At 41.6% G+C, this 22788-nt stretch overlaps 1 protein-coding gene across 1 annotated transcript in view; it reads right to left on the bottom strand.

Annotated features, from left to right (window-relative positions):
* Nucleotides 1–4090: 4090 nt before the first annotated feature.
* Nucleotides 4091–22788, bottom strand: part of LTA4H (leukotriene A4 hydrolase) — a 33790-nt gene continuing 15092 nt past the window's right edge. Inside the window, exons 7-19 of the mRNA XM_080811692.1 lie at nt 21768–21840; nt 21354–21494; nt 20544–20567; nt 20023–20093; nt 19460–19571; nt 18555–18699; nt 17205–17308; nt 16695–16765; nt 14212–14266; nt 8360–8455; nt 6091–6173; nt 5297–5401; nt 4091–4371 (exon numbers count right to left, since the gene is read on the bottom strand). Coding sequence (XP_080667818.1) covers nt 4254–4371; nt 5297–5401; nt 6091–6173; nt 8360–8455; nt 14212–14266; nt 16695–16765; nt 17205–17308; nt 18555–18699; nt 19460–19571; nt 20023–20093; nt 20544–20567; nt 21354–21494; nt 21768–21840 — 1198 coding nt within the window. The 3' untranslated portion in view covers nt 4091–4253. The remainder of the gene's footprint in view (nt 4372–5296; nt 5402–6090; nt 6174–8359; nt 8456–14211; nt 14267–16694; nt 16766–17204; nt 17309–18554; nt 18700–19459; nt 19572–20022; nt 20094–20543; nt 20568–21353; nt 21495–21767; nt 21841–22788) is intronic.

The following is a 22788-nucleotide window of genomic DNA, read 5'->3' as shown; positions in this document are numbered from 1 at the left end:
AGAGATCATTCTCACAAGGAAAGGTCACCATCTGGATGAGTGAGCTATTATGGCTTGGAGTTAACAGCTCACACAGCCTTGGGTGGGACTCCAGCTCCACTATTCCACTCCACTATTTCTTAGCTTGGAGCTAAGTGAAGTTATTAATTAGCCTCTGTTTCTTCTTCAAAAGGGAAGAGGTAGACTGCCTCAGTGCTGTATTTGTAGTATCTCCTTGGGACCCAGTTCTGGCTCTGCCATTTACTAGCTGTGTGACCTCTGGGCAGGTTATTTGATTTCTTGGGGGTCTCAGTTTCTTCATCTCTAAGCTGGAGATAATGATAGCACCTATTTCAAAGGGCTTTAGGAAGGATTAAGTGAGTGTGTATATGTAAAGCCCTTAGTGCAGCACACGGTGCCTTGGGAATGTTCCAGAAGTGTTTGTGATTACTATTATTTGCACTCCAATGCTCTGTATACCTATACTGCCTTCTAAATGTTCTTTCATCTTGGTACATGGATATCCCTAATCCAGTTAAGCATCTTCAGACGTTAACTGCTCCCTGCACCCAATTCATTACTCGTAGATTAAGGAACTCTGAAAAGCATGAAAAAGGAATCAAAGAAATGTGGGCCCTGTTGTAACTAAGCAGCATTTTAGTAATAAGCCAGCTTCTAGAGATTGGATTAGTGCAACAGAAAGATCTTGGCGCGTGTTTCCACTAAAACTGACTTGTGCTGGGAATAGAGACATGGTTGTTCACAGTAAACACCAACACCCAGAATCTCTCTTTCCCTGACAGCCTCCTGAGAAGCGTACAAAGAGCAAGCTACCCCTTCTTGAAACTTGCATTTCAGTCACCCATATCCTGACCACACTCTGGAATTTGTCACCACTTGAATTTGATGCACCTAAGAGATCTTAAATTCCAATACCCTATCTTCTGACTATGACCTTCTAGCCTTCTGGTTCTCCCCTTCCTTCAGTCATCTTTGCCCTTGGACCTGACCTCTGGTTGGCTCCTCCTTTCTTCACTCCATTTCCCAAAAGCTTCCTCACTTTTATTCCTAGGAAGCTGGTGTCCTAGTTGTTTACCTGGGCCACTCTCTCCTGAGCACTTTGAAATCCTTTTATAACCCTAAACCTATGCCTGCACTGAGTAAAACTCAACCCCTGGGCCATCACAACAAACTGGTATCTGTTTACCCTGGTGGAAGGTTCTGCTACAGAAAGTTATATGATGGTGTACATCACGGCACTGTCTTACTTCTTGCCCCTCTCCCTCAGCAAGTTTCCAGAACATTCACCCTGCTTCTCAACATCCACCTCCTCTAATTTTCAGAGGAGGACCTTACCTCTTACCTCTCTGAGAAAACCGAGGACCTTAGATGTGAAGCTCAACTTTCTACCCTCCTCCATGCACTCAGCCAACAACTAGTTCTCAAACACCTGTTATATCCCAAGCACTCTGCTAGGTGCTAGGGAATGAAACATTCTCTGCCTTCACGGTGCTACTCTCGGGTGATGGATCCACTCATAGAGAAGATTAATAAGATGTCGAAGTATCCACTGTGCTGTGAGAAAACCCAAACTACTTGGGCATTCCACAGGCCAGTCTCAGCTGAGCCCAGCTTTCGCATAATCTTAGGCCAGACATCAGACATGTGAAGGAAGAAGCCTCCAGATGCTACTACCTCCCAGAGGTGTGAGTTTGAAGATTCCAAGTTCATGCCCTAGACATTGTGTATATACCTATACCCGTACTTCTGTTACCCTTTATCCATCTGGAACACACTTCCAACTTCCTTTGCTTAGCTAGGTCTTTCTTATCTCGTAAGCCTCAGTGTAGGCCTTCTCTTCCCCAGGACGCACTCCCTAAACCCTTTAGTTGGATTAAGTGCCCCTTACCCAGGTTGCTTTAGCATATTTGCTCTTTAGCCCTATATAGAAATTATTTCTCTTTGTTCACCCAGAAATTATGTGTACATCCCAGCCTGGCACGAAGACATTCATGATATGCTTAGTAGCTGAAGTTGTCTAAATGAGGACTCCACTGAGCTTGCCCCGGGGAAACCTGTGCTGATATGTGTCTCTAGTGCCCTCTACCTTCTTCACAGCCTCCTTCACTGCCACCCTTGCAGGGGCCTGGCCCCGGTTGACTTCCTGGCTCATTCGTCAGTGATCACTGGAACATGACATTAGCCCAGAGTGCGGGAAAAGCTTTTGGGGCCAGGGAAGCCTTCAAAAGCATCATCTGAGTCCATGGGTTGGCTGAAGTCTAATCACGTAGAACTTGATTATACATCAGGGATGTGAGCTGAACTCTCGCCTGTGGTCTTCTTGCCATGGAAGACAAGTGAGAACAGAGCGTTGAGAAACAGAACCACTGCGGTGTAGATGTGTCCAGGAGAGAACGGCCAGGGACAGTGAGCATGGGAGTAGCTCAGGATTACGGGGATGGACAGGAATCTGTGTCTTTGAGACCTGCCCCACTTTTGGGGTGTTTGCTCCTATTTTAAGACTTCTGTCACTGCACTGGCTCTCCTTTTGTGTATTTAATGAAACCCCACCCATGCTTACATTCTAAGACACCATTCTTTTGCTAAAGGTTATTTGGTCAGGGGTGGACTCAAGCTGAGTCCCACCTCTGGGAATCGGGTATCGAGACAGTCTTCCCGAGGGATAAGAACTGTTTACAGCAACAAAGCTGAAGGGTAGCCAGACTCCACAGTATGGAAGAGAGAAGCAGAAATGAGAGACAAGAGAGTGTTGCTCGCTTGACAGTTCTGGGTGTCAGCCCTCTTCCGTCTGCCCATAGGTTCTGACAACCTGCCCCTCCCCTGTATCTTTAATCCTCCCTTTTCCTTTTCTGATTTCTAATCATTTGGGTTTTGTCACTTAGAGTCAAAGAATCCTAATACAACTGTGGTTCCCAGGCTGTGTGCTGAGGTGTCCTGGGGTACTACATTGTACTCACAGGATGCTTTGTTACTGTCTTATTTGGTTCAAGTCGTCCTATTATTCCCAGTATGCATTATACGTGTATATAATAGATATAATCATTGTATTATTGCCTTCTGTGTGCTGTACGCACTACATGGGTGAAGGATGTTTGGTGCCCATTAAGGAGATGAATCAGGTTAGACAGGAGAGTATCAGAGGGACTGATGGGAAGTCCTGGGGCTTGGGGTCACCATCTGACCCTGACGGACAGGAGGGCAGGACAAGTCCAGTGGGGACACGGGTGGATCTGGGGGTGGGGATCACAATGTTCCCCAGAGAGTTTATACATTTTAAAGGATTTTATTTATTTGAGACAGAGTGATAGAGAGCATGAGCAGGGGGAGAGGCAGAGGGAGAGGGAGAAGTAGACTCCCTGCTGAGCCAGGAGCCTGATGTGGGGCTCCATCCCAGGATGCTGGGATCATGACCTGAGCCCAAGGCAGATTCTTAACCATCTGAGCCATCCAGTCACCCTGAGTTTATACATTTTAGAAAGCGCACTTAGGCCATGCCCACTGAGTACCTGGGTGAGCAAATCCAACTGAGTGCTCATCTTGTTTAAAAGGCAAACCTCTCGGGGCACCTGGGTGGTTCAGTGGGTTAAAGCCTCTGCCTTCGGCTCGGGTCATGATCCGGGGCTCCTGGGATCAAGCCCCGCATTGGGCTGTCTGCTCAGTGGGGAGCCTGCTTCCTCCTCTCTCTCTCTGCCTGCCTCTCCACCTACTTGTGATCTGTCTGTCAAATAAATAAATAAAATCTTTAAAAAATAATAATAATACTAGAAGATGAGTTTCAGGGTCAGTGTATGTAAATTCTAAATAATTTGAATATTGAAACTTTAAAAAAAAAGCAAAACTCTCGTCATGTTGAATTTTTGGCATGTGGCAGAACTTAAAATACTTAAAATAAAAGAACTTAAATAATTAAAAGAACTTAAAATTAAAGAACTTAAAGAACTTAAAATACCAGGTAAATACTATGCTGACACTCTTGTGATCATGCTGGGAAAAATAAATATGTAAGTAATGAAAACTTCTACATTTATAAATTAAAAGGTTAAACTTTGCTAAAATGCACTTTACAAAGAACATGGCCCCGGTGAGGGTGTCGGGGGGAAGGTAGCTCAGCTTTATTTATGAAAATCACTGACAAAACAATAAAAAGCCAGAACAAAAAACATTTTTAGTTACAATATGAGCTGAACTTGTATATTTCTTCATGAATTCGGTTTAAAAAAGAGAACTATCTGAAATCAGCAGTTGGTAGGTCTTTAATCCACTTTTAAGTCTTTCCCCACCAGCATGGCGGTCACGGGGTGCATACTTGCTTTGTGCTCTTGGTAGGTGCGCACCGCCTGATGATGGCTTTTGTCAAAGGCAGCAAGGTCCCTGGCGGGGGAAGAAAGACAGATAATGACTGATTTTGGCAAGTAGTGTTTTATTTGGCAAGTATAACTTTATTATACTTGTGAAGTAAATGGAAAGATTAATCATGACTATATATATCATGGTTCTGTATTTCTCAGAATTCCTGCTAAATCCATAGTCAAAATAACTTCACCAAGATATTTTGAAATTCTGTCTTGCAGCCAAGATACAACTTGTTTCCCATCTACCAAAGCATTGCTTCCTTATACGTCAAGCAACTTACTCTTCCAACTCATTGCAGCATTTGAATCAAAAAGGTTTGGCCTTACCAAAGGCTCATTTCTTATAACATTTAAATAACTTCAGACTCTTTTGTGTCTGTGCCTACCCACCAATTATCTCCTACTTGCTTTTAAAGATCTTTCTGGGGACCTAAGATTGTTTTCTATTTCTTTCTTTTTCACGAGTGTCTAAACCAATTTGGCCCATAATAGGTAATTCATAGGTGACGTTTCTAAAAAAGCTAATGAAATTACTTCAAATTTTAAATATTTAGAACTGTTCATTCCTATTCCAAAATTATACCTATAATCTCTAACAAATTTAAAAATATTATTTTTAGTGCTCGCTTCGGCAGCACATATACTAAAAATATTATTTTTAGATGGTGTTTTACAAAGCATTTTAGCAACAGGACAAGCATCTAAGATTGTTCTTCCCCATTCCTTCTTTTGTAAGGGGGGGGAGGGGCAGAGGGAGAAGGAGAGAATCCTAAGCAGACTCCGAGCTGAGCGCAGAGCCCGCTGTGGGGCTGGATCTAACCGCCCTGAGACCATGACCTGAGCCGAAATCAAGAGACAGAAGCTTAGCCCACTGAGCCACCCCATGTGGTCATCCCCCCCAGTTCCTGATCTAAATTCAAAGCACAGGATGAGCTGGTTCTTACTTGAATAGAGGCCGCGTAAACTTCATTCGCCCTTGCTCAGTCGCCATTTTGAGAGCCAAAGGAATTGCTTCCTCCCATTTCGATTGAATGCAGAGCCGTAACCATCTGGAGAGAGGGTTTTTGGGGGGTGTGGGGTAGGAAACGAGGAGGAAGGGGCAGGATATACAGGCATATCTGAAGATTACTTTTGTAATGACGAATAATCCCATTCTAGTTATGCTTACAACCACTTTACATTATGTCTTTATTCTGAGAATCTCAAGTCCTCGTATATATAATTCAGTAACTGGAGAAGTGAAAAGGAGTTTGTTCTTGCAAGAGACTACATGTTTTTAAAAAGGTTTAGATTATGTCGGTGCTCATGTACCTTATCTATACAGTTTCTGAAGGAATTAAACTTAGGTTTAAGACTCACACTGCAAATCAGAATTAAGAAAGATTAACCACATAACAAAATTAGAGATTCCTAACTATTCCCATATCAGAGTTCACTTGGCTAGTTGTGGAAGAATGCCTATTACCTATTTAATTTAAGAATTAGGGATTCCTAATTCTTTTTTTTTTTTTTTTTGATAAGGCAAGAGAAGCTTACAACAAATTCTAATAAAAAATTAATACTATCATCTTACAGAGAGCGCAACTATTCCTCAAAGACCGCTATCATTATTTATACAAGTGCAGTAAATTTCACAAGGATTTCTTCAAACTGATGTATGTCTCAGACCGCTTTCCCTTTCTCCACCTTTTAAACTAGTTTCTACTTTCTTCCACAGAGACAAGTTAAAATGATGTACCTGAATCGTATTTCAGAATTGTTAATGGCATTCAAGTTGTACACCTCTTGCATTCGCTTTATGTGCCCCAATGGAAGAGGCGCCTAAGAGCAAAATAAAGAAGTACGATGTATCATTTCAACAGGATTCCTTGGAAGAAAGGAGCTGGAGAGAAATTCTTAGCCAGATTAAAACCCTAAATATTTTATAATATAGAAATAAATCAGATAAAAAGAAAAGAAACAAATGCACACTACAGTAAATTTTGGGCAAACTTATTCTGGATAAGGACATTCTGCTGGGAACAAAGGGATAACTTAACTGGTGAGATACACAGAGAATTAGATGAGAATTACTCTCCTCAGACTTTTTGGCATATATGAACACTAACTTTCTAACCCTTTCCAGAGTCTTTCAGGTTCTTCCTTATACCTTATAGATCTTAAATTTATTCCACTCTCCATGTTAAACCACAGTCCCTTAACTCTTTCCTCACTGATTGCCCTCAGCTTTTTTCTTTTTTTTTTTTAAGATTTTGTTTATTTATTTGACAGACAGAGATCACAAGTAGTCAGAGAGGCAGGCGGCGGGGCGGGGGGCAGGCTCCCCGATGAGCAGAGAGCCGGATGTGGGGCTTGATCCCAGGACCCTGAGATCATGACCTGAGCCGAAGGCAGAGGCTTAACCCACTGAGCCACCCAGGTGCCCCATTGCCCTCAGCTTTATCTTTGCTTATTTCCTCTGAAATCCCTTTTGCATGATCTCTATCCCTACAAAACAAAATCCAGGCAGTTTTTAGAACTTTTCTATTACAGACCCCTTTGAAAACCTGATGAGTAGTATGGACCCTTTCCTCAGGAAAAAGAGAGAGATTTACTGTACAAATGTCTGTATACAATGGCAGGGGGTTCACAGCCCCCCCCCCCCCGTGCCCATCTTAACCCATGCTAACAGGTGGAGCAAGTCTGGTGAGGAAAGAAGGGCAGCTCAGTCCGGATAAGCAGGGAGGCTGAGGGGCTGCTGGGCAGGTGGCCACTGTCCTCTCCCAGCACAACCCATCCTACGAAACTCACCCCACGCTCGGGGAAGCATCTTTGCTGGGAGAGCTAGATCCTTCCCAAATCCTTTGCCCTCAGCTAAACTCCAAGTCCACCCTGGTAGGTCCACCGGTTGAGGTCACCTCCTAGACCCCCAACTTTCACTAATTTTTGCCACGCCTCTTCTGGAGACATCCCGTCAGGTGCTGCAGACATTTATGAAACCTCGGTGACTTGATGCCCTAAAAATGGATTCTTGCAAAGCCCCTGTTGCCTTAAATCCTACTCTTCCTTTTGTGTTGCTTCCATAGGAAAGTCTGTCCAGTCTTCTCTACCCCTCTCGAGGTCCTCAGGCCCAAGAGCGCATCTCAGTGTAACGGTAAAGACCCCGTCATTTCCTCCCTCTCAAAATGTAGCCTCTCCTTCCCATTTCACATATTCTTTTAATTATCTGGGTTTGAAACCTTAAAATCTGCTTGGATTCCTCCCTGTTAACCGCCAAATCCAGTCAGTCACAAATCACATGCTTTCACCCTTCAACTCTGCTCATCTGGCCTATTCCCTCCTTTTCTTCCACCCCGCCCTTCCCCCTCACAACGTGTTCTCCAAGTCTCCCGAAGAATTTCTCCACCCACATTCTTCATGTTGATCTACCCGAGGACTCTTTGATAACCCACCCTCTCATCAAATGACTTTCCTGTTAAAAATGTTAGCTATTTTCCTACTCTACCACCTACTAAAACAAAACCCAAGATTTTTAGCTTAGCATTCAAGATTCATCCCATCTGATCCCACTAGCCGTTCTAGAATTATCTTCATTAACTTCCGCAACACTGAGGCTTGTGACTCCCTGAGACCTCTGCTAATATTGGGCAAAGCAGGCCCCACTCCCACAAAACCTTCCCTTGACAATGCCACTTGGAAGGGAATTCTCCTTCATGGACTCAGCTTTTCTCAACTGGTACCTAAAATATGCCTCCTTTTATTGCCAAATTTTGTATGTGTGATCTTTCCTGCTAGATTATAAGTTTTTTGAGGATGTGGTGTATTTCTTTCTTGCATATTTTCATATTCTCATCAACACTAAACATAATAAGCATTCAACCAATGTCTTTAAATGAATGAGATTTAAAGGTTATTTTTTTCCATTAGTTTTCACATTAACATTTTTTTTCCCCCAAATTGGGCTTGACATAAATGCTGTGCTTTTGTTACGCCCGTTGTAATTTCTCATGTTTTGAACCCGTACTTACTCTCTGGAGCATCTGTGCTAAAAATTCATTCAACTGATGAGAAGAGAGATCCTTCAGGTCTGCTGGGGTGAAGGAATTTAAATCCTCTTCTTTGGCCTACAATAAATGTTACCTGGTTATTTCCATTCATGTACATTTAATATTTATTGGCTTATCAGACATAAAAGTAAAGATTAAGAAAAAGACAAATACAAGGACGCCTAAGATGGTGAAAAATATATTTCAGCCTTAGCTATTTCAATAGTTTTGAGATGATGTTACTATAACTTAAAGAGCTGACATGATTCCTACAATCTGTATTACCTAAGAGAAATTAGACTATTACTAGTAAAAGTGGAAGAAACTTCTGACATCCTTTGTACCATTCCAGATACATGGATTTTCAAAGTAAAGAAAACATTACAAAAGCATATCAACTAATTAATAGGCCAATTAAAAAATCTGGGTAAAGGATCAAATTGCGCATTCTCTTAAATATCACACTAATGAACTGGTAAGACCACAAACGGAGGTTTCCCTCCATCCCCACACATTCTGTTTTTCCCAGGTAGTCTTGGAAATCATCTAAGAAAAAGAAAAGTTGGTCTGTACTTTACTATATAGGACTCACTGCCATTGGAGGATATGATTAAGAAATATTAAATAAAGCTTATCAAAGTAAGTATTTTTAAATCTTTAAAACCAGCTTTAAATTCTTTTAAACTAGGGTTTCCTTTTATTATTTTTAATTTTAATTCCAGTATAGTTAATATATACTGTCATACTAGTTTTAGGTGTACAATAGAGATTCAACACTTCCATTTATCACCCAGTGCTCAATGGGACAAGTGCACTCCTTAATCCCCATCACCTGTTTCATCCATCCTCCTGGCCACCCCCAGTCATCAGTTTGTTCTCTCTAGTTGAGAGTCTGTTTCTTCAGTTGTCTCACTCACTCTCTTTTTTCCTTTGCTCATTCATTTCTTGTACTCCACATAGGAGTGAGATTGTACGATATTTGTCTTTCTCTGACTTATTTCACTGAGCATTATACATTCTAGCTCCATCCATGTCCTTGCAAATGAGAAGATTTCATTCCTTTTTTATGGCTGATAATAGTCCATTATAGATATATACCATTGTAGATATTCCTTATCCATTCATCTGTCGATGGACACTTGAGTTGCTTCCATAGTTTGGCTATTATAAACAATGCTGCTATAAACATAGGGGTGCATGTATCCCTTTGAATTAGTGTCTTTGTTATTTTTGGGTAAATACTAAATAGTGTGATTACTGGATCATAGGGTTGTTCTATTTTTAACTTTTTGAGGAACCCCGCCCCCCACTGTCTTCTACATAAACTAGTTTTTTTTTTTTTAAGTTGAAAAGAAATATATGCAGTGTTTTAAAAATCAAAGAGGGCCGAATGAAAAATTCCTTTGTTTTTGCTCCGTCTTTCCTCAGTAACCAATATTAATAGTTCCTTGTATATCCTTCCAGAAAACTTAATGTATAAATATATATTCTTGTAAAGAAATATGATTTTACACCTTCCTCCCCTTTCTATCCCACTGGGAAACCATACCTTAGTGTCAAAACTTACAGATCTTATTCTCTGCTCAAAAACGTGCAAATTTAGGGACGCCTGCGTGGCTCAGTTGGTTAAGCAGCTGCCTTCGGCTCAGGTCATGATTCCATCGTCCTGGGATTGAGTCCCACATCGGGCTCCTTGCTCGGCAGGGAGCCTGCTTCTCTCTCTGTCTCTGCCTGCCACTCTGTCTGCCTGTGCTCGCTCTCGCTCTCTCTCTCTCTCTGACAAATAAATAAATAAAATCTTAAAAAAAAAACCGTGCAAATTTAAACTATCTATTACAGACCTATCATAAGTGGTAAAAACATGAAAAGCAGTAGAGTGATAAGCCCAAGTTCAAGGTAACGGTTACCCTCTTGGGAAGGCAAGGTGGCAGAGAGCGGATGAGGTGGGGAGCGGCGCTCCAACAGTCCCGGTGAGGTTTTCTTTCTCAGGTTGGAGGTGGGTACGCAGGCTTTTGTTTTACAGTTGATTTTTACACCTTCAAACAGGTGATGTGTATTTTTTCTGTTTGCTTTTACTTAGTATGAGAAAACCAACTGGGCGATCACACAAGGCAACGAGAGGACTTGCTGTAATCACTGGTGACTCCGGAGACGACAGCGAGTCCTCAGTCTGTCCCTAACACTGCCCGCGCCTACTGACACTGCCCTATTTACAGTCCTTCACCTTGACCGCTGAGCCTACAAGGAGTTTCTGAGCAGAGATCAGGAGCAGTTCTACCAGGCGGGCTGGAATACATTTTTGAAATGAAAACTGAGGTCCTAACACATCACACTGTTGTTAAAAGACCCAGTGTCCCTTGGATCTCTCTTTCGCTTTTTTCCAATGATACGTCTGTGAACTACACCGAACACGAGATTCGAGACACAGGAAGAATAGCAAAGCATGATCTGTGGCAAGAGGTGTTACCAGATTTCTCTCCCTGCATAGGGATCAAGCCTTCCTAAATGATTTGTCGTACATAATTAAATCCCTCCTCTAATCATCACTTAACACCTCTGGTCCCTGTGGTTATGACACTGAACGCAGGAAGCCTACCTCTCCCGGCCAGGTACTGACCGTGCACATGCAGACGTGCATGACTAGCCTGCCTGGGGTGGGGGGTGGAGATAGCGGCCTAGATATTCTCTACCCCACTCAAAAAGATCCTGACCTAGATCTAAAAAGTTAGTAATATCCTGACTTTGTTATGATGTTGTAAGAATCTTCAGAAAGATGTTTATATTTTATTTTAAAGGATCTGTTCCCTGGGGTTTCTGGTTCCATTTTCCTGATTGGTCTTACTCCTGATTTTTCTCCCTTCTTCTGGCTGTCAGAGAGTTCTCAAAACCCAGAGCTTTCTATGCCTCTTTCTTTATCTCCCATTGGATCAGTTTTCAAGCTCTTAACTAGGTATTTAAAATCAAACCTTAGAAATCTTCCCACTCTTTCGGTTTCCTCCCGCACTGTTCTAGTTCAAACCCCTCAAGCCTTCCAATCTGAGCTACTGTCTTCATCCGAACTACCAGCTAGCCTTACTGACTCTAACTTGCCCCTCTCAGCTGAGCCTGTATATTACACAACTAGACTAACGGTCGCAGTAAACAACTCTCTGTCATTTCGTCTGCAATTCAAAAACCTTCAGGGACCCTCTGCTGTTTACAGATTATGGGTCACATTCCCTCGCTTGACAATCCAGAGCCTCTATAACAGGGAACTAATTTATCTTTCCAACATTGTTTTCCCTCTATGAATTCATGTATTTATCCAACAGTGAGTAAATGTGGATGGCCCCAGGGATATAGACGTGAATAAAAACAATTTCTGCTCTCAAGGAGCTTATGGCCTGGTGAAAGAAACAGATGCAAACAGTGCGGTAAAAGATACAAATATAGTAAAACCTTCCTTAAAATGAGCTCCACTAAACCACTCGTTAGCTTAACCAATACTCTTTGCCCTCTGTGTATGTAAAATTAATGGACTCCTGTCCGGGGCACATCCTATGCTCAGACTGGGGGGACCAACCCCCAGTACCTGTGCTCTTCTCTCTCCTGTTGATCTAGGCGTTAATCACATCAGCTAGAATTGTTTCCCAAAGTGTTGATGTCAGCCATAGTTGTAATCAGGAAATCTTATTAAATAACATAAACTCGTGAAAGAGGAAAGCCAAAAGAAAAATAAATTTCTATAAAGATTGTTTATCGCTCTGGAAAACCTAAGTCCACTTTAACTTAAAAACTGCTGTACAACAAAAAATGTTGCTCCAGAATTTATGGACAAGATGCTTGTAAAAAAGACGAGAATAACAACAGAAAAATCTAGAAAGGGATACGCATTGTTATTTCCACTTAAGGAAACTAAAATTGGAAGTTACAGGTGCATCAAGAATTTAGTTTATGCCGCTGACATACAGCTCTGGCCCCATAGTCAAACTCTGAGTAATTCATGTTTTCAGTTACAATAAAATGTCTTCCTTATGATCAGTCTTTATGACATCCTTCTTTAACCAATTTTTTCAGTTAACTAACTGGTTAACTGAACTGGCTCACTGATTTGTTCCAATCTGATAAGAGTACTTTAATGATAGCAACAAAAAAGCCAGAAATGGTGTGATGGGGCTATTTACGGGATTCTATGGGAGGTAAGGAAGGAAACCTTACTTAGCCTGGGGTGGGAGGGAGCAGAGAGGCCAGCACTGTGGAAGGCTTGAAGGAATGGAATAACACTATCTTCCTGAAACTCGATGGAATTTAATGAAAGTGGGTATGGTGATGGCCCCAGGTCAGAAGCGGGGAGGAGGGTTGAGAGATGACCAGAACAGACTCTAAACCCTAACCAGACTGAACTTACCTCTCCACCTAGGCTCCATGTTTTGTGGCTGCTTAAAAAAAATAAACCTGTTTGAACTGTGTCCCTCCCACCCAGAATGGCCTCCTCTACCTCCTCCATGCCCAAACCATGCTCAGTCCTAGCTGAACTACCCTCTTCTAGACAAAGCTCTCCTCCATGCTGCAGCCAACCTCCGTGCACTTCAGGCCAACCCCCACCCCCCAAACCAGGTGCAAGTATTGGCTCTTTCTGGTGACCTCTTGTTACTTCCTCTGGGTCGTTTCCATGCTACGCACCACTTCCTGTTTAGTATCGTTATTTATCTCTAAACTTTAGGGGTAAGTGTCAAAAGGCAACATCTAAATTTGTTGCAGTAACAGCATGAAGACTAGCAGAATATGCCAGCCCCAAATACACCGATTCTTTTAGCCGCAGGCTCTTGAAAAACAGGAATGGCAAGGAGAGGTTTCCCCCAACAACACACAGCTACCTAAAGACAGATTTTCCAAAAGGAACCCAATTGTCTTAGATCCCCTCCCCTGGGAGTTTCATCAATCAGGCAAGATTGACTCTTATCACGGGAAAGGAACAAAAAAAAAGCTGACACCACACCCAGACAAACTTTGTCCCAATACTTACCTAGTCTTCTAAGGGCCCATTTATCTTTCCTAAAAATTCTTTATTTTCGCCTAAAAGGCCTTCTCTTTTCCTACCGAAATGGTATTTAATCCTGAATTCTGAGCCACCTCTGAGTTACTCATTTTTCCGTGGGTCCCTCCCATGTATGCATGAGGTAGACACACGGATACATTTGTTTTTCTCCTGTTAATCTGCCTTTTCTTACAGAGGTCTCCGCTAAGAACTCGGAGGGTATGAGGAAAATTCCTTTTCTTCCCCTACAAGGGTTATTCATACATCTTCCACTATTTTTCCCCAAAGCATTACCTAGGGCACATCTGCATTCTGGTTTCTAAGGGTTCTATTTCAGGAAATGCACAAAGCAGCTCTTTCTAGGAGGTTCCATAGCGGTCAACACTAATACTGGTGGATAGAACCGAAGTGCCCTTGTTCTTCCCTCCCAGGTGACACCAGCGCTCACCTAAGATCATTTTAGATTCACCTGTATGGGTAAGGGCTATCTGAAGCAGTAGCTTACAAATGACTGATGAGAAAAAGCAGCAAGAGAACAGGCAAATATTTCTCAATACCTTTTTTAAGACTTGAAAAGAAGCAAGAAAATGAGAACTAATACCACCAATATCTATTTGCTCCCCTGGGCAAACTTAACTTTACACACTGAGGGCTGGTATACTACCTCTTCAGACAAACTTGACTTATGAGTGACCTTTCCAAATACTTGAGTTTGTGAATCAAGTATTCACCCGCTCCCATCCCCGCCACCGCCTTCCTGAGTAGAGACATATTTGTACAACTCAAAAAGGGATCAAAATCACACATTAGTACTCACAGTCATCCACCGTTGACTTAAGGCAAGGCAGGCATTTGTGAGAGTCATATCATAACTGAAAATGAAAAAATACCAGAGATTCAGCTTCATAAAAATGTACATGCTTTTCCATAAATGTAATGTTAAAGTTACAGAACATACTTAACTTTCAAAGTTTTTTTTTAAAAGACTTTATTTATTCATTTGAGAGAGAGAGTGAGAGTCCAAGAGAGACTGCATGGGAAGGGGGCGGGGCAGAAGTAGACTCCCTGCTGTGCAGGGAGCTCCAAGCAGGGCTAGATCCTAGGACCCTGAGATCATGACCTGAGCGGAAGGCAGATGCTTAACTGACTGAGCCACCCCAGGTGCCCCTCAAAGTTCTTAAATAAAGCTCAAGGAGGTGCCTGGGTGGCTTAGTCAGTTAAGTGTCTGCCTTCAGCTCAAGTCATGATCCTGGGGTCCTTGGATCCAGCCCTGCCTTGGGCTCCCTGCTCAGCAGGGAGCCTGCTTCTTCCTTTGCCTCTGCCCCTCCCCCCTGCTCATATGCTCTCTCTCTCACTCACTCTTTCTCTCAAATAAATAAAAATAAACAGAGAAAAGAAAGGAGTCAGAAGGAAAGAGAGAGTGAGAGAGAAAGGAAAGGAAAGGTCGACCAGGAACTCCCGACTGTTGGAAACAGGACACCTTCTACCTGACTTCAATATACTGATGTCATCGGAGAACCTGGAAATCCAAGTGGTTACCAGATTAATGAAACACCTGATTATCCTCCAGAGAGAAAACCTCACCACCTCAGTGAAGACGGTCAAATGCTTCAGCAGCATCCGCTGAAGGTGCTGGGACCCAGGTGGGCACGTTTAGGGTTTGCTGTGTGCCAGGCACAGTTCTAGGGGCTCATGACAACACAAAGTCCTTGTTTTCATGGATTTTACATTCTGTTGTTCCAACTATCTTCCAACTTTTTAATCATCCAACAAATCTGCGAGCGCCTATGTGGCAGGCACTGTTCTAGACACCAGGGAAATGATGGTGTCATGGGAGACCCTTGGGAGACTCTGAGTCATCATGTGATGATTTTATTCCTCTCTTTTCAGAAGAAAGTGGAAATAACAAACTCTGACCATTAAGCAAAGTAAATGGCACTAAAATCTGTGTGTTCTCAACTTAGAAAATAAATCCTCTGTTTTGCAACAACAGTGGAAGAGACTGTATAAGGTACAAAAATTCTTGCAAAACATCCCTTTTGTGCATAAATGATGCTTGCTTGCTGTGAAATGTTTCTATTAGAGAACAGTGGGGGTACCTGCCCCTGTGGGCCTAAATGAAATGAGTTTTGATTAGAAGTTGCCTCTGCACCTCTGAAAGAGAGTTTGAGCCCTAGGGGAGATTATTAGCCAGTTAAAGCAGTGCCCTCCTTTGAAGTAGCTGCCAGTTAATCTTCACGAAGTAGCCGGGCTGTGGACTGCAGAGAAAGCCTTTTGTTTGTCCCTAAGACCAAATGGGATCAGAGGCAGTAAATTGCTCAGGCAGTAAATCACCTTCAACTAGAACATTCCTTAGCACTGATTTCATAAGGAACAATAGAACCATACAAAACCTTTGCTGATCTCTTTCTGGGTGTCCTGAAACTTCCTTGTTGTTGTAATAAGAACTAGGTAAGGATTAGCCCAGGGAAGGGAAGCAGCCCTTACTTATGGCAAGATCCTAAGAAAAGCAGGGAGCAATACCAGGTATGAGCCCAGCTCTCACGGTGCTTCAGTGTCGTGAAGGAGAAAGACTTTATCACACAAATTAAAATTACCACATGGTAACAGCAATGAAGAATACACAGCACCAGGAAACCCTAAATGGGGACCGGAGTTGGTCAGAGAGGTCAAGGAGTACTTCCATGAGGAAGCGGTTCTTGAGCTGAGACTGGAAGGATCTGGCAAAGAGTACTGCCGGTGGGGGGAATAGTATGGTCCTGGCTGGAACGTGTGGTAGTTCGCATCCTCACATGACACGTGAGGACCAGAGTTTAGGTCTCTGATTCAAGGGGGGCATTTAGCATCAAAGGCAGTAGAGCGGAGGGGTAAAGACTGCCAGGGTTTGAATCTCAACCCTAACTACTTACTGTGCAAACTCCGGCAGAAGACCTTTACCTCACTAAGCCTAACGCGCCTCTTCTGGAAATGAGGCTGACATCTTAGAACACTGCCATAACGATGGACATTACACTTCTACAGGTTGTATTTCTTACTGCAGAGGTGTTGGAAGAAAGGAAAATATCTTCTCTGTATCACCATCCTTCAGCTGAAAGGAGGCATTCTATCATGATTTGCAATTAACTGAATTTATAATTCATGGAAATGTTTCTTTTGACCTCAGGGTTAAGGGTCAAACACCTACGACGTCTGCTCTGTAACTGGTTACAGCTCAAGGAAGTCATCAAACCCTGTCGAGTATCTTGAGGAGCCCAAGAATTCTGGAGAGTGAGAAGGAAAGCATTAACGGGAAGGACTGACTTGGGTTTTACAGGAGGCATTCCAGGAGAGTAGAGCCACGCATTCCAGTCAACTTGATTGAGAAGATCCACCTGTGAACACAAAGAACACCAAGGTTGCTATGGAATAACTTTTTCCACTGGGGGTGGGGTGGGGGAGGTGTGACTATCTAAAACAGACTTTTAGGTCCTCAAATCTATAATTTTACCTGCACTGACATGTTAAGATAACTTCTAAGTCTCTTTCCTAAAATAAATTTATATTAATCAGCATTATTCTGTTAAATAAAGCAGGAAACTTAATTATATACAAGAACTAAATTTCTGAAACCTACTATTGCAGATCTTTCCAAAATATTCACGTTAGTTCATATTGTTGAGATCACATTTTGCATAGGAAAAAGTACCATGAAAGGCTGAATCTTAAATTCTAAACCAGTACTACTATGAAGGAATTCAAGTCAGCCTAACAAATAGCCAGTAAACACAGGTATACTGGGCATAGAAAATAAGAAAGCTTTATAAAACCAACCTTATCTTTAAAGTAGGAATACAGGAAATCCTTCCAGTCATCAGTGGTTATGCTCTTGTAGGAAAATTTTTCAACATAAGCCTTTAGGAATCCTAGGAAAACCTCTAAGAGTTAAAAAAAAAAAAAAAAAAAGTCGATTAATGGAAAGGTAACTATTGAACATTTTGGGGGTGCTTGGTATGGTATTCTTGACCAGGGAGAACAAAGAGCTTTCAGAGAATAGGGAAACCACTAAGGGTTTTAGGGGTGAAAGAATGTTCAAATCAGGACATAGGACTTAACCCACTGAGCCACCCAGGCGCCCCAGGACGTAGGACTTAAGCCAGGCCTTGAAAAATATATGTAATTTGGTGGAAGGGAGAAGAGAAATCCTGCTGACAAAAGGCCAATGCAATGAAGAAACAGAGAAGGAACCCACAACATAAATTCTAAAAGTAATGGCCTTAGTGTGACCTGAGAGGAGGAGAATGAGATGGGACAAGAAGAATGCGTGTGGGTGAGGGAGGGCCTTCGAAGTCCATGGACAAAGGATAAGAGCCCAACGCCCATCAGCAGGGGAAAGTTACATGTATTCAGCACATCTACATCATGGACAGCTACAGTGACATTAAAGGGTATAAGGTAGATTTCTATGTCCTGACATGGAAGGATGTATGTGGAACACTGCTAAATTAAAAAAAAAAAAATGGTAGAACAAATGTGTGTCTCTATGTGTATAAAGTGATCCATTTTCTTATTTTTTAAAAGATTTTACTTATTTGAGAGAGAGACAGTAAGTGCTAGTGGGGAGAAGGAGAAGCAGGCTCCCCACCTAGCAGGGAGCCTGATGTGGGGCTCGATCCTAGAATGCTGGGATCATGACCTGAGCCAAAGGCAGACACTTAACCCACTAAGCCACACACACGCCCCAATGATCCACTTTCTGTAAAGAAAATTTATTTATTTGTCTGTTTGTTCATTTATGCTTAGAAAAAGACCTGGAACCATGCACACCAAACTGCTAACAGTGGTCATCTGGGGACTGGAAAGGGGCTGAGGGACTCTTCACTTGTCATGCTTAGAAACTCCTGTACTACAGAATTTTTTTCAAGGAGTATATACTATTTTCCTAATTTTTAAAATACTGATGAGTTTTCTTTAAAGTCATGCAACACAGTTTTGCATTCAGCTTATTCAAGGTTTAAAGTAGAGAGGTCACATTAGAAAATGATACGGGTTTTCTTTAGCAGCTACACACAAAAAGAAACAAAAGAATAAAATGGGACAAAAACAACAGTTAAAAATTTTCCTTATTCTTCACATTGCCCTCAAAAACAAACAAACAAAAATCAGAAAATACTAAGTACTTGCCTGGGCCCCCAAGAAGTTGTTCAAGGTAAAAGAGTAAAGCAAAGCCCTTCTCGTAGGGCACTGAAGAATATGCTACATCGGGGTCCACATTCGTCAGATCAACCACAAGTTTGGTGTAAGGATGTGTATCTCCAAAAGTCTTTATCTGCAAGACACCAAATTAGATGAATGTTCAAATATGAATACTGGTTATTAGCACGCAAGCAAGCTAATAAGGAAGTATGACTTCGCTCAAAGGCGTAACTTTAGGGGAACTTACACTGAAAGACTAGAAGTTGTAGGGTATGTTAGCACAAATTTCTCTAAGTCTGTTAATGGAATGCCTACTTGTGTCATGTTCGTGGTATTTCCTGTTCAGTAGTAGGCTTTATTTTTATAAAAAACTAGGAAAACGTTTCAATGCCTGGTCAGCAAATTCAGCCTTTGGAGGGAACAATGAAAAAATCAAACTAAATAACTGTATTAATGGCAAAGACCCAATGAGGTCCTACTGGTCATGAACATGACATTACACAAGATAATGACTAGCATGTATCAAAACCATATTATACCAGGGCGCCTGGGTGGCTCAGTGGATTAAGCATTCAATTCTTTTGCTATGGCTCAAGTCATGACCTCAGGGTCCTCCGACTGCGCCCCATGTAGGACTCTGTGCTCAGCACTGAGCCTGCTTGGGGTTTCTCTCTCTCCCTCTGTCCCTCCCCTCTGATGCAGCCCCCCGCCCCCGCCACTCTCTCTCTCAAACAAATAAATAAAAGCTTAAAAAATAGAATATCATACCAGTATCTGCTTGATTTTCCACACCTGGCTTTCTTGTTGCTACTTAGGAAAGCTAGTTTACAAACTAAACTTTTGAATGCCTGTACAACTTTGGAGAAATGCTTTTCAAAGCATGATTCACTTACCGAATTCTGTAGTTCTCCCCATCCTCCCAGTGCGTGAAAATGTCTGAACTTTTCTCCAAACAGTCGTCCACAAATATGGCGTTCTAAATACACAGTATGTCCTTCGTTTAACCTAAAAAGTTATTTTTTTTTTTTGGGTAAATAAAATAAAAACAGTGACACAGCTGAAAGGAACAAGAAATTTAATCAACGAGGTATTTTCTTTTTGGCTTTGCTACAGAGTAAAACATTGTAAAGCATGGACACTACAGTCTAAGCAGATTCCGCTCAGAGCAATGGGAAATGCAGCCACCCGGACAGCAGCCAGCCACAGTTCTCATTTTATGTTCCCACGTATTAAAATGTGATGCTACCAGCACTAAGTAAGAAGCACGAGCCGAATACTCTTACTCCTCCTAACGCTGACAAGCATTGTGGAATTTTTTTTAACTGTCTACCTAAGAGATGATGACAAAGAAAAACAAGATATTTCCGCAAAACCAATTTGGAGCGGCGGGAGGCAGGGAAGGAAATTAATAAGAAGAACCGATAAAGAAACAGTAATAATAATTTAAAAATCTCACCAAAAGTGGTCCCAAGTTTTGTTGGTCACTAGATTTCCTGTCCAGCTATGAGATATTTCATGTGCGATAACCTAAAGTGGAAACATATAGTAAACAGTGGAAGGGATTAGTAGAACGCATTGCCTTATTCTAAAATAACTCTGTACGTAAGCATTCTAGTTTTTTCAGTTCCACATTGTTCAATTTCTTTTTAACATTAGCTGAGATATTTAGGGACTTAGTTGAGCAAACAAATCATCACTTAGCCAAAGACAAAAGTATAGTTTAAAAAATTAACAAAAAGCTATTTAGAAAATATTAAATGGACACATCACTCCTTTAAAATGTATTTCATAAACATATGAAGAGATCAGACCATAAAATGTTATGACATCTATTAAATCTAACTGTTAATGTAGCAACAACCCCCGAGCTATCTTATATAACTGTATCTTCAACATAACAATACAATGGATATTTTAAAAATCAGCTGAATTCTTAGTTCTTTGAGGGTAAGACTGCGATAATAAATTTTAACTTACGTTGGAGAGTGACTTGTCTCCTGCCTAAGAAAGAAGAAAAGTACCTTAGTATTCAAATTACAGACTACATTTAAAAGACAGCCTACATCAGGATGTATTCCGACATTAATAGTGCACTGTATTTCTACTATCGTACTCAAAGGGGTTCAAGACCAGAGTATGTATTGGGAAAATAAAACAAAACATGCAGGACTAAAAAAAAAAAAAAAAAGCATGACTCTTTCTCTCCCTCATCTGGGGAATTTTTCCAGGACCAGGAAGCCCAGGATACCTATCTCTAACTTCCAGGAAACATTTCTCCTTCCATTTTTTTTTTTTTAATATCTGTTCTTATTTCCTTTATGTACCTTATTCTCGCCTAATTACCCACAGCATACTTAAGAAAAGTCTGTAGTGATTTAAAGTAGCATACAAAGGTATATAAATTATATACTGTGGGTCTAATCCTTCCCTATACATGCTAAAGTGAGTTTTTGTTCGTTTTGTTCGACCCGTCCCTACATGCCGAGTGTAAATGGTCTAGGTTCTCCGTCTGGATACAGAATTTGTCCCTACATTGGTGTGACACCACCTCCCCTCCCCCGCCACCCCCACACACCTTTAGTTCTCGTCTCCCTAATGGCTAACTTATTTCCTTTTGATAAAATGAGATGACGAAAATAACCATAATAAGCAATAACATCAGGAAGAGGAGTTATACAAATAAGAGAAAATATTGTTTAAAAAAAAAATGATCAGGAGCCTAAGGCTCTTCACATCCAGCTGTACGTGTGAGAACTCAGCCGTGCACGCAGACAGGCTCACACTCACCAGCAGAGTGGGGGTTACGAACGTGAGGCAAGGATTCTCCATGCCGCCGTAAGGGAAGGACGGTGGGAGGACTAACAGGTCATACTGCCCCCATACATACGGTCCTCCCAGATCTTCTGCAATTTTAAGCATAGATTCAGTCTGGAAAATGAACGCATATATATTTACGTGTCTTAGTCATTACAGTGATGAATTTCTTCAAAGTACATATTGCTTTCTACAAAGGTTATGAATTAAGGATGCTCATTTTAAATAATACTGATGCAAAAAAATAAAAGTAGCAACTGCAAAACCACATAGAATAAGAGATATTTGATTCTCTGACCACATCACTAAACACCATTGCATTTCATACTTAAAGTCTTAAATCTATTGTCTACCAGGATTATTAAAAAGGGTAACTCTATGACCAACCTCAGAAAATTCGTAAGCAGACTTTTCCACCTGCTCTTTCTCAGACCAAACCAACGTTCTTGGGCCAATTTGCCTGCAAAATTAAAAGGCTTAATAAAAATGAAGTTCAAGACACATTATTCATTTGGTTCTAGGAAAGAGCTAAAGTAGTATATAAAAAGCCCGACAGTAGTAAGATTTGCCATGTGCTCTGGGAGGAGGGGAGGTTTAACAGCTTCTGTGGGATACAATCCACTGCTGTGTGCACACCAGAAAATACACAGCTCTCTGAGGAGGCACCGTCTGAGCCACATGAAAACAGAGATGTAAGGTGCCCCCGAAGATTAGCTAACTGGCTTTGGTAAGAACTTTGGGGATCCCCCAGTCAGGCTCAGTAAGGGGTTATTTGCTATCTACTTAAAGGTTGAACACTCACAGAAGAAACAAATAGAAAAAGAAGAAAATCCTGTCACGTGCTAGAACATGGCTGAAGCTTGAGGACATTATGCTGAGTAACAACCCAAGCCAGTCATGAAAGAACAAATACTCTGATGCCACTTAGGAGGTCTCTAAAGTGTTCAAACTCACAGAAACAGAGAGTAGAATGCTGGTTACCAGGGGCTGGAAGGAGGTGGAAATGGGAGTTGTTGTTTAAAGGGTACAGAGTTTCAGTTTTGCAAAATGAGAGTTCTGAAAATCTGTTTCACAACAATGTGGATTTACTGGGTGATACTGACTACTGGGCCGTACCTGTAAAAATGGTTCAGAGAGTAAATTTTGTGGGATTTTTAGCCACAGTGTAAAACCAGAAGAAACAAACAGAACTGCGTATCACTTACAAAGGACTAGAACACAAAAATATTTTTTTCATCTAAATTGCATCCTAAAAATTTTCTGCGGAGCCAAACCCCAGACAACAAGATTTCGCTGAGGTGTCGTGCCCCAGAGAGGCAGTGGACTCTAGCAGCTGCTTCTCCAACTTTCATGTGCATACTGATGATCCAGGGAGCTTGTTCATATGCAAATTTTGATTTAGTAGCTC

The sequence above is a fragment of the Martes martes genome, assembly GCF_963455335.1.
Source record: "Martes martes genome assembly, chromosome: 8".
Lineage (NCBI taxonomy): Eukaryota > Metazoa > Chordata > Mammalia > Carnivora > Mustelidae > Martes > Martes martes.
This window is presented reverse-complemented; position numbering and strand designations above follow the sequence as displayed.